Source organism: Diceros bicornis, chromosome 11 (genome assembly GCF_020826845.1).
Source record: "Diceros bicornis minor isolate mBicDic1 chromosome 11, mDicBic1.mat.cur, whole genome shotgun sequence".
NCBI lineage: Eukaryota > Metazoa > Chordata > Mammalia > Perissodactyla > Rhinocerotidae > Diceros > Diceros bicornis.
The window spans coordinates 28,842,412-28,861,004 of NC_080750.1; the positions used below are offsets into that span (position 1 = coordinate 28,842,412).

At 35.3% G+C, this 18,593-nt stretch overlaps 1 protein-coding gene across 1 annotated transcript in view; it reads right to left on the bottom strand.

Annotated features, from left to right (window-relative positions):
* The window catches only part of SLC7A11 (solute carrier family 7 member 11), a 78,797-nt gene that overhangs the window by 41,778 nt on the left and 18,426 nt on the right, over positions 1-18,593 (bottom strand). The window contains exons 5-6 of the mRNA XM_058550070.1: positions 17,624-17,723; positions 10,839-10,883 (exon numbers count right to left, since the gene is read on the bottom strand). Of these exons, the coding sequence (XP_058406053.1) occupies positions 10,839-10,883; positions 17,624-17,723 (145 nt within the window). The remainder of the gene's footprint in view (positions 1-10,838; positions 10,884-17,623; positions 17,724-18,593) is intronic.

Here is an 18,593-nt window from a genome sequence, read left to right on the forward strand (position 1 = left end):
ATTTGTCCATTCAAACTTCTTATCGTTTTCTGAAATAACTCAAAAACTAGTTCTATCTAATCTCCCAATCATCATGAGATCTAGAAACTGGCCACAGAATCCCTTTCTCTATGTCTGTGTTCTTGACATTTTTTTCTTCCTGAGAGAGATCTCCTGTCCAAGTTTCTACCCCTTAGCCATTGTCCCAAAATGATATCTTTTACTTACCAAACTAGGTACTTGTGTGTGATCTACAACAATCATGGAACATACTAGGGCTGAAAAGAAACTCAGAATTTGATACTCTACCATTCTTTTTCTGCAGCTGAGAAATCAGAGGCTCAGAGAGGATAAAGAATGTAGCTAAGGTCAAAAAATTAAATGTTTCCAGAACCAGAACCTTAGTCACTTGACTCCAAGTTCAGAGCTCTTTCCACAACACCAGTGTGAATATCTCATTGTGCCTGGCAGTGCCAGCTGCCTCCCAGCCCAACTCTTGTCCTGTACTGGCATATTTCCCTCTCCTCCTTAACCCCTCCTTCCGCTAGACGAGCAAATGTTTGAAAATCAGATCTTTAGCACATCTTATTTGAAATATTTCCAAACTCTGACCTAGGATTTCTATTTTACCTTAAAATCTTACTAAAAGTTTCCTTTATCTTACTCGTATGTGACATCCCTCCCTAATAACATAGACCTGAGGTCTAATATATGCTTCCCCACATTGGATCCTATATATTCACTAACCTAAAAATAGAACCATAATATTATAGAACTAGAGGCAAACTTAGGCAGTGGTCTGCCGCATTTTTTTCAACCTGAATGTCTGAAGAATTGTGGCTAAATGACAATCCCTTTTACCTCTATTTTGAGAATTCCAATGCCTAACCAAATTCTCTTGTTTGAACACTTTTGTAATATAAATTTTATTTTGAAATGAACTCTCTTCTCATTTAATTTAATCTCATTTGCTCTCCCACTGGCATGGAGAATAAATGATAGCATCTTTTTCATTAAACAAAAGTCAACTCTATACTCGTGAAGAGAGTACGTGAACAGTATATTGACTCATTCTTTCTCTCTAAGCAATTTAGTCTATATCTTTGAGCTGGGACAGTGTGGAGATTATGATGTTATTTGCCAGAATTTTCTGCCACATGATTTGCTAACATTTCTGGCTCTAGCAATGGTTCAAGTCCAGGAAGCAATGGGCTTTTCAAAGATACTTGTTTTTATTAAAAAAAAACATATAAAAGAAGATTGAAATGTGACTCCTTGAACTACAGCTCTATTTAAACTGTGTATATGTCTCAAAAAGAAAATCCACTGAATCTGCCATCAGGTTCATCTTCCCCAATCACTGTTTCATATACACCAAAAATTTGTAACATACCCCACACACTCCATCTCTTTGGCTACTGGATCAGGTCCAAAATTCTTGTAATGGAAGCTAAGGCTCACCACATCCGACCATCCACATCTTCCTACCAGATTGTTTTCTACTCCTCTTCACAAGCCTTTGCTTTAGCCAGAGCAGTCTACACATTATTCTCTGAAATCATTAAATGATTCCACGGCTTCGTGTATGCCCATTCCCTGTCGGAGATGCCTTGACTTCTCTAGCCTACCTTTCTAGGCCCTACTCTTTTTGCAACTTCCTCTTCCACAGTAAAGTTACTTCTTTAGTCAGCTGTTACACCATCTTGTATATCCATGGATCACTTCCATTTTGCCTCCCAAAGAGACCAAGTGGCATGTTGGAAGAGCATGATCTCTGAAGCCGGACAAATAGTCCATACATCATATCAAACATGGATTATAGTCCTAGTTTTCTCACGTACTAATTACATGGCCATGAGAAGTTACTTCACGTCTATGAGTTTTAACTTTCACAATAGAAGAATGGAGATAACACACATAATATTATTCAAAATAATCTGAAGTGCTACTCTATAATCCATCTATTACTCAGATCACAAATACTATTTATACTTTTAATAAAGACTATACATTTTTAAATTAGGCAAAAATTCAAAAATACCATCTGAGGGTAAACTAATGCTTGTGTTCTCCCATTTTGTACCTACTCAGCTTGTTTCCTGGAAATAAAAATAAAAATTTAAATATGTGATGCCAGCCACTCAGATCAAGATCTTGTTTGTCAGATTTCATCAAGGAGTTTTTCGGTAAGATAGTGAACCTAAAAATAGGTGACTGCAGTGGAAGTGCAAATAGTCAATCCATTATATCAGCACCACCAGCCAACAGTGTGATGATGACAGCATGGGTGTGGGCATACAAATATTTGGTTCAGAAGGAAAAAAAAAATCTGCTAAGAAATTCATTCTGATTACGATGTGTTAGCGTATTGCCACCTGAGAGAGGTTAGAGACTATTAAATAAAAAGCAGTTCTCATCTTCTGAACCTTTTAACTACTAATAATTGGGTACTTTGCTGATGATGCAGAACAACTTTTCAAGCTGATTACTAGGTCATGTGTGTAGAAAAGGCACCCCCGTTCATAAAACAATTATGCTAATCCTCTAATTTTTTTCAAAGATTTTGAAATATTCTAATCTTTGAAGAATATAGGTTTTGGTTGCAGATGGTGTTTGTATATTACTTGTTGAGCTCATTAACATTTTTGAATTTCACACATTTTATCCTCACAACCCCATGAGAACTATAATATAGGGATTATTACCCTCTATTTAAAAGTAGTAAAGAAAGATTCAGAAGCAATTTAGAGATCTGCCCAAGGTCAAACGGCTAGTTAAGAGGAGACAGGATTGGAATTTTGATTTCCTGAACCAGTGCTATTTTCAAAGACTCAGTAAGTAAATATTTTTACAGTTCATAAAAGTGAAGGAAGTCTTTCTTTACTAAAAAGTCTCAACTTCATTTGGTTCATTTTAGATGTTTACATTGGGAATACAGTTTTAGCTCGCGTCTACACAAATTCAAAAGTTGCTCATTTTCCTGAGTAGATCGATAAGCTGAGTCAATGTTTGAACACAACTAGAATAAAATTATCAAAATTATTTCAGTGCATGGCAAGTGTAAATACAATGGCCTCGATGCATCTTGTCTCTGCCCATAATGAACAACATGGGATATTGTTCTATTTTTGTGAGAATCTTAAACAACGTTGAATCTGAATGAATACTAAGCAGCAGGCCACAGACTAGATATTAGTAGTCTAAGAAGTTTTTCACCAAGTATAACACAGAATGTAAAATATCTTTATGAGCCACCTTTTGGATACAATCATTAACTTTCAATACCAGGCATAGAGAAAGGTAGCTGATTTACATAAATGAGAATTTAGATGAAAGGAGCTACTAAAGTGTGAACTCTAAAGCAGGAGACAATCTAATGACTGACTGACTTATGATTGTAGCAGGCATTTCCTTTCAGATGAGAGGATCCTAACTCTGTAAGCTCTGGTGTATGTAGTTTAGTTCCTCATTTGGGTTGTACAGCCAAGATATTTGACCCGCTCTACTTATGCCACCCAACCAACAATCTATCAAAACTTGACTACATCGTGTTCCCCAGCAAGTGTCTAGCTGCCATCCGTCACCGTACACATGTGCCCCTTTACCCCTTTCGCCCTCCTCCCACCCCTCCTTCCTCTCTGGTAACCACCAATCTGTACACCTGAAGTTTATACAGTGTTATCTCAATAAAAAATAAAATTAAAAAAATCTCTTCAGTGAATGAATAAATAATACTTTTCTTATTGTAAATGAATAGCTGTAAACCAATAAATGGAAATTTTAGCATACACACACACAAAAACTTGAAATGGTCATAGCAACTAGCAGGTTGCTAATCAACATCTGCAAGTGAAAAATGTTGGTAGCCCATTCAAGGAAGTTATAGTCAGTTTCTCATTTTATTTTATACAAATCATACCTGTTTAAGGATATAGAGGAGATTCGTGCATCTGGTGAAAAGCTAGATTAGATAGTGTCCAAGGTACCCTCTAATTCTGAAATTCTTTGATTCCACTCATCATACTCTTGAGGTCTCTTATTTTATGGATAATTAAAAAGTACAGAAACATAGGGTAAAATTAAATCAGCCATCACCACAGCTCCTAAAACGCAAGTTTATGATTCTAGACTCAAAACATAAACTTCAATAAAATTAAAAGTAGAATTTAGAAACAACTAATATGAAAGGACATAAAGCAGTCAAAAGCACTGACCTTCAAATTTTTGCCTCATAATAGTGTTAGAATCCTTAAAATTAAAAAAAAAAAATCTAAATGGCTTCCATAAAGCACCTGAAGGATTAATATCTGTCTTCTTTGATTACTGCCTGATAAAATATTATAATATAATCCTATAATTTCTACACTACTTATTTGACACTTCAGCCTTATATGAACAAATTGTGTTTGAGCTAAATGTATTTTTTATGCATATGTGAAGCCGAGAAATGCAAGAATTTTGATCCCAGAGTACATCAACCACATGTTCCATTAGAGAGAAAATTTTAGACTAAGCAAAGGCCAGCAAAAGTAACTTGGTGACCTTATTCACTTAACATAGAATCATCTATTCTCTGTGACATCTGGCCAAATACTGATCTTGTCTGCCTCAGTAGTTCAACCAGTATAATTAACTCCTATTGTGAAACATATTTTAAAATGGATTTGCCAAACTTTCTATATATATTTCCAGAAGAAATGCACAAAATAGAATGATTTTAATTTAGGTATCAATTATTTCAACAATTAAACAGAAACACTGTCACATATTAAGATAATTCTAACAATGTTGTGTTGCCATTAACAAAGAGATGCCTTATTTTGCCAGAGATCTTTGTAAACTTGAGTATAAATTCAATTTTACAAATTAACTTGATTAGGAGACATCATTTTTAAAAGATTCCTTTGGCAAAATTTTTACAAATTAATTCTGCTTACTAATCCAGATTTTTCTATATACATTTATTTATAGTGAGGTAATTTTCTGTGAAAACTAGTTTATATACCTTAAGAACATATATCACTTGAGCATTTATAAAAGAAACTTGGGGAATATTCTAAAAATGTAGATAATATTATTTTGTAATAAAAAATCACAAAATATAATATTGCTGTAATCCACACATATATAGTCAAGACAGTATATACTATTTTCCAGCAACTGTTAAGTTATAAAGTTATAAACCATATGAAGAGGAAGATTTGCTCTCATAGAAAACTGCATCCTTAAAATGCCAAAAGGCAAGATAAAAGACTTCAAATCAATTTTCAATGTTTTGTGGTATAACTTTGCTACAGCATCATTGGGCAAGGTTTTCAATTTGTTTTGCTTTGCTGTGTTTTTAATGAGATTAGTGGTTTTATATGTCCTATAAACAATAGGCCTCATACGAATAGTATAATATTATTAATAAATGCCTTTACTCTGGCTTAATACAAGTCAATACGGAATGAAAACACATATACTAAGAATTTAGGATGGCAACATCAGAACTGAATGCAAATACCATGATTCTTTGTGGACCAATCTGATCCCATCTACCAGTCCACCATTTGTGGACCAGATTGCCTTAAATGTCTTTGGGTATTTTTTCTAAACCAAGTTTCTGTTCTTCTAAGTTATCATTGGTACAAGGTGTGATGACTTTCAGGCATCAATTAATATAAATTGGAAGCAGGCAAAGTATTAATTAAATATGACATTCTGATTATTTAAACCTTCTATTAAAGTTGATTATTCAGAGCACGTTGATAGCCTGCTCTTCAAAAATGACTGATGATATCAAGCTTTGCTGACTTCCTCTAAGTCTACTATTTCCAACTCTTCAGAACAGAAGGAATAAATGAAGTGGGAAGAACACTGGAACAAGTCTAATAGACAAACCGACGAATCTCAGACACCCAAGGTCAAAGTAAAGCAATTCATTTCTTGGCTTTCATCAACACAAGACATGATCTATCAATCTAAGAGCAGGATTACAAATATTATACCTCTCAATGATATGTTCTTTGCACTGTGTAACTTTTTGAACAATGATAGATTGCACAGTAGCCACAAAAGTAACGTCATAAGGCAATACTCATTATATTTGCAAATAAAAGCACTTCTATTTTTAATAATCAGTGTACACATTAGCAATCATTACTATTACACATTTCATTTGGGAAGAAAATAACATTTTAAAATTCAGATATTCCTTGGGATTCTGTCACCTTCATGGTCCAAACTTTGGACATTCCATGCTCCGCAAAATACTGTTCTCACTCTAATGTTATTCATTTCTGGAGCCAGCCAGCTTGCTATAGATAATTATTAAATAAAGCATTTTCATATTATTACAAAATTTCAATGATAATTATTGTATTTTCACATAAAAATGTTAAATGCCTTTTAAAGGATTGATAGTTCCATAGATCTAAAGCTACTCTTAGAGAAGAAGACATTATAAGAAAGACCATGGGAACATTTTTTAACGTTATAAATATAATCATATTACAGCAATTTTGCCCAAAATTTTAGTATTAGTGCTTTACAAGCTTTAAAGGGTAGGTGAGATTTAATAGAAGAAAGAAATCATGAGCTAGTTATTCTGATTCTATTAATCTCCCAATTTATCTCTTAACACTTAAGGAACTGTTCTGCAAGTCACGCTCATGATAGCAGTTCAGAAATTATTTCATAGAGTAATGTTAGGAAAGATTTCCACTGAAATTAAATTATATGTAGAGTAGTCAATTGTGATGATGAAATTTTGTTCTACATTCTGTATATTTTAAATCACACTGCTATTTTCACTGATCTAAATTAGTGATCACTTTTTCTGTGAGGTCACAATTTTAGGTAAATTGTATTGTCTAGGTGGAGGAGGATAGTAAAAGGTGTTGTATCTTCAGCTGATGATTCATTTCACCAGCTGCCAGAAAGTTGCACTGTGCAGCCCACCTGGACACATGCACCCGTGACTGATTGGGAAACACATTTATCTTGGCACGTCACAAAGGAGATGGAATTATAATTGTTCTCCCTTGTAACTAAAGGTATTTTGGAGCTGTGTCTACCTACAAAATAATACAAATTACACATCTGGACTAGGTCCACATAATTTTACCATCTGTTCTCTACATTCAACCATAAATATTTCCCAAAGCATTCTCTGTGTTTGAAAAATAAGATTTAGTTTTAAAAGACCTGGACTGTTATGTTATTTCAAAATTAAAACATTGAAAAAATTGCTCAAAACTCTAAATTTCTTTGGTTGATAAATACATAATACAAATTTAACCTTTGCTTTCCATTAAGGGGATTTTGTGGATTTCTCATATTCAGATTTTGAGAAAATAAATGTGTTGGCTAAGTTTTACACAGAGTCCTCTGTGCAAAAATTGAATATGTGCGAATCTAACATGAAAGAACAAAATGGTATCAGAGGTTTTTTCCTACAATTTATCTTAGCAGTTACTCATTATCTTGATCTCAAAAGTGCAGAGATTCTTATTTAATCTCTCCTGAGAAGTCCCTTAGTTTAAGACCTTAAAATATAATATCAAATTATAAGTATTCTAGGAATACTTAATAAAGTTTGCAGAATCACAATTTCCAGAAAATGAAAATATTTCATCCAATGTAACCAGTGATAATAATCTTAGTCTAAATCACTTTTGCTAGTTTACTTTTAAATTATTATAAAACTCTTATATTGTATGCTTTTCCTTTAAAATACAAGTTTATTCTCTCTAAATATAAAAATTCAATAAAATCGATACACAAGAATGGAGAGATCATAAAATGCATATTCAATTTCAGTACTGAGAAAACTTCGAGAATAAGCTTCAACATGGTATGAAATAATTCTTCATATTTATTTCAAAAACACTGAAGAAAGACAATTCCTGGTTATTGAAACCAGGAAACACTTACGTGAATAACATTTTACCTTGTTCCTAAAATAAGGACGTGATAACAGTAACAAAACCAAAGAATTGTGTAGATTAAAAAGTGACAGTCACTACTCTAAGTACTTTACACACAGTAACTAATTACCGCAACCAATGAGGTAAGGGCTATTATTATTCTCATTTTTTTTTTTTTTGTGAGGAAGATCAGCCCTGAGCTAACATCAGTGCTAATCCCCCTCTTTTTGCTGAGGAAGACCGGCTCTGACTTAACATCTATTGCCAATCCTCCTCCTTTTTTTTTTTCCCCAAAGCCCCAGCAGTTAGCTGTATGTCATAGCTGCACATCCTTCTAGTTGCTGTATGTGGGACGCGGCCTCAGCATGGCCAGACAAGCGGTGCGTCGGTGCACACCCGGGATCCGAACCCGGGCTGCCAGTAGCGGAGCGCGCACACTTAACCGCTAAGCCACAGGACCGGCCCTATTCTCATTTTTTGAGATGAGGAAATTTCTTCGTAAGAAAAAAAGCACTGATTTAATACATCACTGTTCTTTAGTGTTTGTATAAACTGAATCATGGATATTATTAACAAGTGAAACTAAGGCCTTTAAATTAAGAAAGAGAGAGAGGGAAAGAGAGAATTCTTGACTGCCATACCACTCTGGTAGAATACATCAGAAATTCAGGTCAGGATAATAATGGCAGAAATAGTTGAAAAATATGCTTAAGATACACAATCGTATTACTGTATATGCGGCAAACAAAAACGTTGCTTAAACTGCCAAATAACATTAAAAGAAAATGTAAACTATATCTACGCCACTAATGTACCCTACAATAAATGTTATGTTATGGGTCATAGCTACAAACCTACAGTTTGCCATTTTTTTATAAGAAATATTCTCTGATATTAGATTTTAGTAATGTTCTCTTTAAAATGTTTTTAGACTTAAAAGAGATGGTCATAAACCATAGTAATTTCTTTTACACAATGGAAATTCAATAAATATTTTGTATAAAATCTAGTAAGAGCCACCTTTTCTCTATGTTGCTACTGACACACTAATTATTCCCTAAAACGAAAAAGACAGGCCAAGCTATTTAGCTCTGTCATCAATGGATTTAGAGTCATAAGGTAGCTTATAATTTCAAAGTAATGCTAGAAAGAACTAGTTCCGAGTAAATGTATAAACTCTACCACAATTCAGTTATAAATAAGACAATACTGTTATAAATTTGTCATAGTTCTCAATAAAATACCTTTTCACATGTTTAAATTACATACTGATTTGCATAACCGTTGAACCAGATAATCATTTTAACCTCAATTACTGGTTTGTGTGTTCAAAACTCTGGCAGCCCTAGTTCTTGGCCAGATCCAATCAACTGATTATCTCCCAATATACGTGGTGCCAGAATTTCTTAGGCTACTTTAATTCGAATTGTCAATCCTTAGGCATGTTCTCCAATGTCCCGGTCATTTTATACCGTTGTACTTGTTGTTTATACTTGTTGTTCCCTTTGTACTTGTTGTTCCCTTGCTTGGAAGTCTTTCTTCCTTTCTTTCTCTCTGTCTGTATTGCCCTCTCTATCTCCAGCTCTCTCTCTGTGATATTTACCTACTCTCATTTGAGACTTTGTATAAAAAACACCTCCCTAGATAGAATTAAGAATTTCCTCCTTTCCTCTCTGTCAAATTGAGTAAATAATCTATTATGGTATCAACCACACCATGTTATATTTATTTGTTTACACATTTGACTCACTGAATAGATAACAGAATCTTGAACACAAGTATTATTTATCACAAAAAAAGTTCCTAGCACAATGGTTGAAACATAGTAGATGCTCGATAAAAGTTAGGGGAATTAAATAACTTTATAATTCTGTCTATATTTTACACTATACTTAAAATTTCCCTCTTCTGCCTATAGAGTATGTCGTTTTCCTGTACAAAGTCAAATGTTTATACACAAACCATAAAAATAATTCATTTTTCTAAGCTAGCCCATTTTAGAAACATATATATAAATTATCATCAAATCATCTAATCATCAAAAGAGTTACCTTAAAACAAAAAGTAAAAGCAATCACCTACCTCCCAAAATTTACAAGTTTCTATAATATTCTAAAGTTATTTCTAGGTATTCGTGACTCATTGTTCATTAATTACATTACTCTCTTTAATTAGACAGCTAAGAAAAAACTCACATGAATTATCAGAAATAATCAACTTTTGGAGTTCATGTCTTATGGACGCTTGTGGGTAGCTAAGAGTCCATGTTAAGTTGTTTTTATGAGATAGATTACCAAAAATATAACTTTACTCTTTTCTGCTTTCAGATTATCAGATAATTTAGTATTAAATGTAGAATATACAATAAAGTTATTTATATGTAATTCATGAGAAATCAAATTTTGTCTGCCTAAGAGAATGATGATGATAAAATTGATTAGCTCATGCTGAATTCCTTCTTTAGGTCTACTTTTTCAACTATATAACTTTATATATTTTTTGATTGTTAGTGCCATCAAATCAATTCTGACTCCTAGCAACCCTGTGTACAGCAGAGCGGAACCCTGCTCAGTCTTTTTGTGCCATCCTCTCACCTTCTAGCACTGCAGCAGACAATGCTCTGCTGCTATTCATAGGGTTTTCATGGTCAATTTTTTTCGGAAGTGGGTGGCCAGGTCCTTCTTCCTGGTCTGGAAGCTTCAATGAAACCTGTCCACCATGGGTGACCCTGCTGGTATGTGAAATACGGGTGGCATAGCTTTCAGCATCACAGCAACACACAGCTGCCACAGTATAACAACCGACTGATGGGTGGTGTGGTTCCCTGACTGGGAAACAAACCCAGGCCACAGCAGTGAGAGCGCTGAATCTTAACCACTAGATCACCAAGGCTGACTAAATTTACATTTTATTTCTTATAAATATTTCAGAGTAAATGTGGTTACTTACTTTTCAGGATTTTCCACTTCTTCGGTAACAAAGTTGAGATAAAACCTAAAAAGATATAAATAAATTACAAACTATTAACACATTTTATAATTATAGTACACAGTTTCAAATTTTAAATTTAAAATCAAACCAAAAATTATGAAAACTTTGTAAAACAATACTTATAGTAAGATGAAAATCTCTAACAACCATAAGCTCCCACAAATCATTTTTCTATTAAACCGTATTTATGGAGTTCTTTTCTATTTCTTAACTTTTTAGAAGTGTAAGATATGAACAGTCAAGTGCACAAATCTTAATGTACAGCTTGAAGAATTTTTACATATTTGTATACTTATGTAACCAACAACAAGATCAAGAAATAAAGCATTTCTAGCACCCTAGAAGGTTCCCTCACGGCCCTTTCCAGTCAATACCATCTCCTCCACCTTCCTGTAAAGGTGACCACTATTCTGACTTTTATCACCATAGACATGTTTTGCTTGTTTCATCACAACAGACTAATATTTTCTTGTATAACTATTACATAATATTTATTCTTTGGTGTCTGGCTTTTTTGCTGGACTTTATGTTTGAGATTATTATCCAGGTATTGTATGTAGCAGCAATTCATTATTTTTCCTCGTTTCTTTTCATTGTATGAATGTAACACTATACATTCTACTGTTGATGGACATTTGGATTACTTCCAATTTATAGCTCTTGTGAATATAGGTACCATAAATATGCTTATACATGTCTATTTGGGAACCATCCAATCATTTCTCTTGGGCATATACTTAGAATATGATCACCGGGTCATAGGGTAAATGTATGTTTACTGCCAAACTATTTTCCACCATTTTTGTGTTCCCATTAGCAACATGTGAAATTATGATGTGTCAGTCACGGGGGGAAGGAAAGTGGAAAATCCATAGTCTCTCCTCTAGGAGCTCATAGTCTATAGAATGGTCTATAGAATAGTGTGATGCAGCATGGGAAGCAATTCTGGAGCAGGCACAGGGCACCCTGGAAGCCAGGGGTGAGGTCTAACCCAGGTTGGCAGGTCAGGGAAGGTTTTCTAGAGAAGGTATTGCCCAAGTTGAGTCTTCAAAAATGCTTAATATTTAGCCCTGGTGAAGTGGTGCCAGGACATTCCAAACTAAGTATAGCCCATGAGCATGGGGGTGTGGTGGAGTGGTTATGCACAGGGGTATGAGCAACAGTTTAGCATTCTACGGATAAAGATGTGGCAGGGGGAGTGAGAAGAGAATTTAAGTACAAGACAGCCATTGGCTTCTGGGAGTCCAGATTTTATTAGTGGTGACAGGTCACTCAAAACTTATAGGGCAACAGAAGTATGACAATAGCATTGATCAGTTTTAGGGAACTGATATAAACACAGAGGGGAAGTAGGAACTGAAAATGAGATAAAAGTTAATAAATTCTCAATTCACATTTCTTCCTCTCAATTCACTGTTTTCCAGTATGTATTCCATCCAAATAACCTCAAGTCACAAGACTATGAAGTTGCTATTATTCTTTTTTGTATAGTAAGGCAGCTAACTTTAGGCACATTGTAGTCATTACACTATGAGTCAATACCTAAAGAGCAGAACATTTTGAATATTTCTCAAATCCTGAACACTTTTCGGGGTTGCTTACATGACAAGAAGCATTCTAGGCACACAATATTTCACTTTCACTTTCCATAGGATTGCAAATATTACCCTAAAGTCATGGCCCTAGAGAAATTCAGATTCCTTTCCTTCACTTTGTGACTCTGCTTATCCCACCCAGGAATGTTTAATGCCTTGCAATCTTGACTTCTTTTTCCAATCTGAAGGGACTGCTGGAGACCCTTTAAAGCCCTTATAGTTCTCTCTCAAGCTTCCCAGATGTAAGATTGAGACAGACTCCATCCTCAAATAAGCACAGACAGATAACTGGATCGTGCAGATGCGAAAACTCAGAGATTGTAATGGGGAGAGCTAAACATACAAAGACAAAGACCTTTCTACCTCTTCATTTTATAGGCTTAGGAAATTTCCACAAAATAAAAAAAAGTCATATTTTCAATATACTCTCCTGTTCTCTTATTATTCCTTAGAAAGTAAAATAGCCATTATGTAGGCTACTTTACTCCTACAGAAGCACAGGTCTATAAGCACAAATTCTCTATAATCCAAACCAAATCGCTGGAATATTAGCCCATCAGCCTTTAATACACTTTAGGTATCTCATAACTTAAAACAAAGATGAGAAAACCTGTCTTATTCCATCTTCATAAAAACCCCATCTAAATTCATAAGTAGGCAGTTGATGTTTATGGCTGTTAAAAACAAGACAACTGGCCCAAAATGGAGTTGCTTATGCTAAGGCCCACCCACCAAACTGAATCTTAACTTAATTACAGTTTTGGCTCTCCCAGAAATGGAATCTTAAACCAGCTCTCCCAGAAATGGAATCTTAAACCAGTCAATCAGGAATCGCCTGATCAGCACTAATTAGGTCATCTGCCTAATAGACCCCTGCCATCCGCTAAAGGAAAGCAAACTTGCAATAACCAACCTGCTTTTTTGTCCAGTGTAACTTCCTTGTTCCTGCTCCCTTCTGCCTTTGACAGTCTTTCCTTTTGTACAGCTGCTCAGAGCTCCTTTCTAAACTGGATGATGCCTGATTCAAATCTGTTTTGCTTAAAAACACACTTGAAATTTTCGATATGCCTCAGTTTATCTTTTAACAAGGTTAAGGTGTCTACTATTTTAAAGACCATGCTTTAAGTGGAACCATTTGAATAGCTGAGAGAACAGGAACAATAAAGGTGATCTAAAATGTTAGCAATCAAGGATTATTTTTTAATGACTGGAATGTAAGCTCTAAAAATAGAGGTTGTAGTTATACTAGGAAGGCAGGCAATGATCAATACTTCTATCTAGAATATTCACTCTTAGGGATTTGATGTGTTTGTTAGAAGCCCGAGGCAAAGAGAAGTACAGGAAGAAAATGTGAAAAAAAAAAAAAACCAACCTCCCCCATCCCCCCAATCCCCTGCCAAAAAATAAACCACACACAGTAAGAAATATTTCCAGGCTTCTCGTGTCAAAAATAGTCAGTTCCTTCTTAACAGTTGTTTTAGAAACTGGTGTTTTCCAACAATGTTAAAGCAAGAAAGGAAATATTTATGAAAAAAGAACACAATTTCAAATATTTGCCGTAGCTCTAGAGAAAAGGAAAGGGCTTGGGGCAGAGTCAGGGGTGAGAAGGAGAAAGCTTCTTATTTTGGTCCAAGCATTCACATCCTGTGGGAAATGCATCTTTATGCTCTCCTAGTCTCCAGCAATGAGTCCAGAGCATCCTCATTGCTTTACATCTTCTCAAGGCCTCTAGAGAATGTTCACAAGATCTTTCGTTCCAGCTTTTCCATGATGGTGTACAAAAGGCACGGCAAAGCTGGCAATACATTCCAGTACCCAACTATGTGAACTATTTTAAAAGGAAGTTTATTCTTCAGATTAGATTTGATACAACGGTACAAAATAATCCCAGCAGGTGCTTTAGAAAGACTAAAACCACTGAGGACAGGATTTAAAAGGGAGAGAAAAGACACTGAAAAGCTATTTTTTAATCACACAGTTAAAAAAAAAAAAAAATCCCACCAAGCAATATTTAAGTTTGGATCAGGATATGGGACTGAAATTGGTTGAGTTCCCCCGGGTCCACACAGGAGACTGGCAGACATATTTCTCTGAATGCAGACTTTGGCAATAATATTAAAGTTGTTCTGACCCAACTCTGTGACCTGGCTGGGTTAATGACTTCTTTCCTTCTAATTATGTTTGCGTGAAGGAGTTTTCATCATTCTAAAAAGGTTCTGCACTCCTTATAGCCAAAAGCCTACCCTATTCAGATCCAAGGTTTGGCAGTGTCTTTTCCCTATTCAACATGAAAGAGCTGAACTGCCAACAGAGCAAGGCCTCCAGGACAACTAGGTCTTACTGCTTTTACTCACACTCCAGGTGGTTAGGTTCTGACGACAATAGCTGCTCTGTCTTACTTATTTGCTATGTCCCCCTCACTTTTTCTTGCATCAAACATTGTCACAGCAGCAGCACAGGGAGTGGAGGCTCATTTACAGTGCCCCATTTAGAATTCCACAACCCAGTCTTGTAATTATATTATGAAGGACAGAGAGAGGTCAGAGAGGCAGGATCACATTTGGAAAGAGAATAAATACCCCTTCTCTGTGGGAACTCTTTTAGTCTCCATCTTGCTCCATTTACATCCAGATATTAACTTTTCCTCTGGAACTCAAAGCCAAGAACCTATTTCTTCTAAACACAGCTTCCTTTATCTTAAACTGATGGCCACTGATTAACAACCAGATTATTTCTACCTATCCACAAAGCAGCATCCAAGTAGCATAACAACCTGTTATGGAAACATAGTTACTTATCTGTACCCTACATAAGCCACTTGTATCAGATAACATTCCCTTTAAAATCCTGGCCTTAAGTTCTGATACCATGATTGACCCCTCAAGAATAGAAGAAAATCAATAGTTTCCTGTTCTTTAAAACAGGGAGTAGACATGAGGATTATATGGGTAGAAGTATAAATGAATGTTCATGTAAACCTCATTTACTCTGTAAACAGAGTGTTGAAATAAATTTCTAGACCCAAGATGGAGCCACTCAATCTGCAAATGCCAAGCCAACTCTGGGCTCTATACTTATTTCCTTGTTCCTTATTCATTTTCTATTTTTCTCTTCCTTGTTCTTTATTCTTCATCCTATAAAAGCTTCCTGTCTTCTGCCCTATTCTGCAGTTCTCTGGACTCTTGAGGGGGCAGACTCCTTGCTTCATGAAGTATTCATTAAAGTTTGTCTCACCTAAATTGTCATCTGTAATCATTTTAAGAAGAGTAACATTTTGGATTCAGCATCAATAAAATTAAATGTTAAGATAATAAGATAATTCAAAATGAAAAGAGTCTTTGTACCTGGGGAAATCTATCAGCCCTCCAAAGCCTACAGAAGTGGAGAAGATTTGCTCTCCATAAAGCAGGTGACCTGAATATCAGTGCTGGTCGTGGGGGAGTGAGTTGGGCAGAAGAATATTTTAAGAGTCCGTGGGAACAGATGCATGGTACTCGCAGGCAAAAGAGACTTCATTCAACAGAATTAATCAAATCTCCCTCGTGACTCTGCACATTCCAAATTCCTGATTGAATATTGCTGTGCTGCCAACACTTGGCTCCAGCTGAAAGCTTCTGCCACCTCCCCACTTCTCTCTGGCGTCTCCTGGTGACTCTCCCAGTAGCTTGGCTGCTGCCCCAGGGCTCCAGAGCTCTGATCCAAGCTGAACAGCCACAGAATAGTTTATTCTGCTGCTAACCCTGTGATCACAACTCTGCCCTTTCCTCACATCACACTGCACTTCGGACAAAAACAAAAAAGACTTCAAAACTACTGAGTGATTCAAGACTAATGCTTACACACAATGGCTATAAAAATACTCCGGGAATATATAAATATTTTACACTAGACTCCTTAGACCTACCAATTTCTAATGACCTTCAAAGATATTTTGCTTCAAAAGCCATGTTAAAATTTTAAGTTCCTGTACTCTCCTCATTCTCCTCTAACACTATATTTTCATAGTTCAATGAGATTAATAGGGTAAACACTTCATGTATTTTGAAATATATCTTTATATTCCATGCATTAGCTGGAAGGTAAGATCGTAAAAACTAAAGAAACAAAACGAAATTATATTTGTGTGTGAAATGCATTTACACAATTTTTGAGCTACTGTAGTTTTCTGATACTATTCTTAGGCCCATAGAACATTCTCGCAGCTAAAGTTATACCACGATTAGCTCTATAAATAATAAAAAAGAAATATTGCTACTCATTACTTCAAAACAGTGAAATTTAATTTTACTACAGTGATTTTGATGTTTAAATAATACTTTTCTATCTATCGGGCTTTCTTGAAATAGTCACTTCAACTAAATCTTACTAGATCAATAAAATTTAATTAGGAAAAAGTTCCACTCTTATCCATGATTATTGTTATTCAAGTTCCTGAACAAAGTGAGGCATAAATACAAAGTTCTAATGCTTCAACCAGAACAGTATCACAGTTGGACACGCATCAAAGGAAGTGTACCCATGGCATAGTGATTTTAATCATCTTTACCGCATATTTTGTTTTCAAACGTTGAGGAAATTTTAAGGATTTTGTAAGGCCCTTTAAAATGTAACAGATTATCTCGTACACCTGATTTCATTATCTTGGTTTCCCCTTTCCTGCCTTTAGAGTACCATTTCACCTCCTGGGAACACCTTACTTATTTCTATATCTGAATTACTTCTTTCTCATGGCAAAGTGGAGAAAAGTCGATTAATCACTGTGTGTAAACACCCTGGGAGCTTCAGCTGAAAGGCCTTTTGACAAGCAAAGTACTAATCTTTAATTTCTCATGGCACTATTATGTCCTTACTGATACATACTTAAAAGTGATTTGTACTGGTTCTTAAGACTCAGTATTTGTTTGTTTTTTATAATATCAAGCTAAATCTAGTAGTTGCCTTCACTGGAAATCTCAGTTATGTTTGTGTTAAGTCACATGCACAGTAATTGGCCTGGGGGGCCATGCTATCTTTCTCACTTCAGATAAAGCATATCGCACTGGATTATGGCTCTTCACATTTGCTTAGCACCTTGCTTCGCATTTAATCAAAACACTTGAAGGAATTAATGAACCATACAAACCACTACATCTAGAGATATCAACTTACCAGCCCGCATATGCATACATTCCATAATAAAAAGCCAGTGGCAATCCCATAATACTTGCATCTCTTCCAGAAAAGGCATCTGTAAAGTGTTGTGTTTGCCCTGCAATGAGCATAGAAAGATTTTAGGACTTTTCAAAGATTTGGTTATTATTTATTCTTTAACCAAAAACATGAGTGGGGGAAAGGGGAGTTAGGGATGAATTATACAGTTTCAGGTCTAGATTTCTTTCTCTCTGCTCATTGCCAACTTAACCTATTAATATTGTACTCATTCTAGAGAAGGAGTCCTAAAACCATATTGATCATCACTAATACTACTTCACATTTCTCTTTAAATAAAATCATAGCAAAGAGGAAAATGGCATTTAAAAAGCAATCCCTTGTTTAAGCATGCCACTACTCTTAACAGAGTTTGACCGTGAAAGAAGACTAAAGGATCTTCTGTAAACTATAGCTTTTAGGAGTGTGATAGAATTTTTTTAAGATAATATAATGCTTTCGAAGAAAGAGCTAAGGGTCTACTCTCAATGAGGAGGTGGCAAGAAACCCCAAAACTACCTTCTCACATCATTTAACTTTCTGCTTTCTGCTTTTCCCTTGTAGTTCACTAGATACCAACAGGGGTTGGAAAACCCTGAGGACCAAATCTGTCCCCACCCTCAAACTTCTTTTCTAAACAAAGTTTTATTGGAGTACAGCCTGGCCCACTTTATATATTATGACTTATATTTTCATTCTATGGCTAATTTCACCCTCCAACAGCACAGTTAGGTAGTTGTAACAGAAACCATATGGCAGGCAAAGTGGAAAATATTTACTATCTGGCCCTTTACAGAGAAAGTTTGCTACCCTGTCCTAGAGAATGGCATGGTTTCCTTCTAGAAACACTAAAGGAAATTATACTGAACTCTAAAGTAAATAGATTTTAACAAACTTTGCCTCAATATGTGGATTGAACACTTGTATTCGT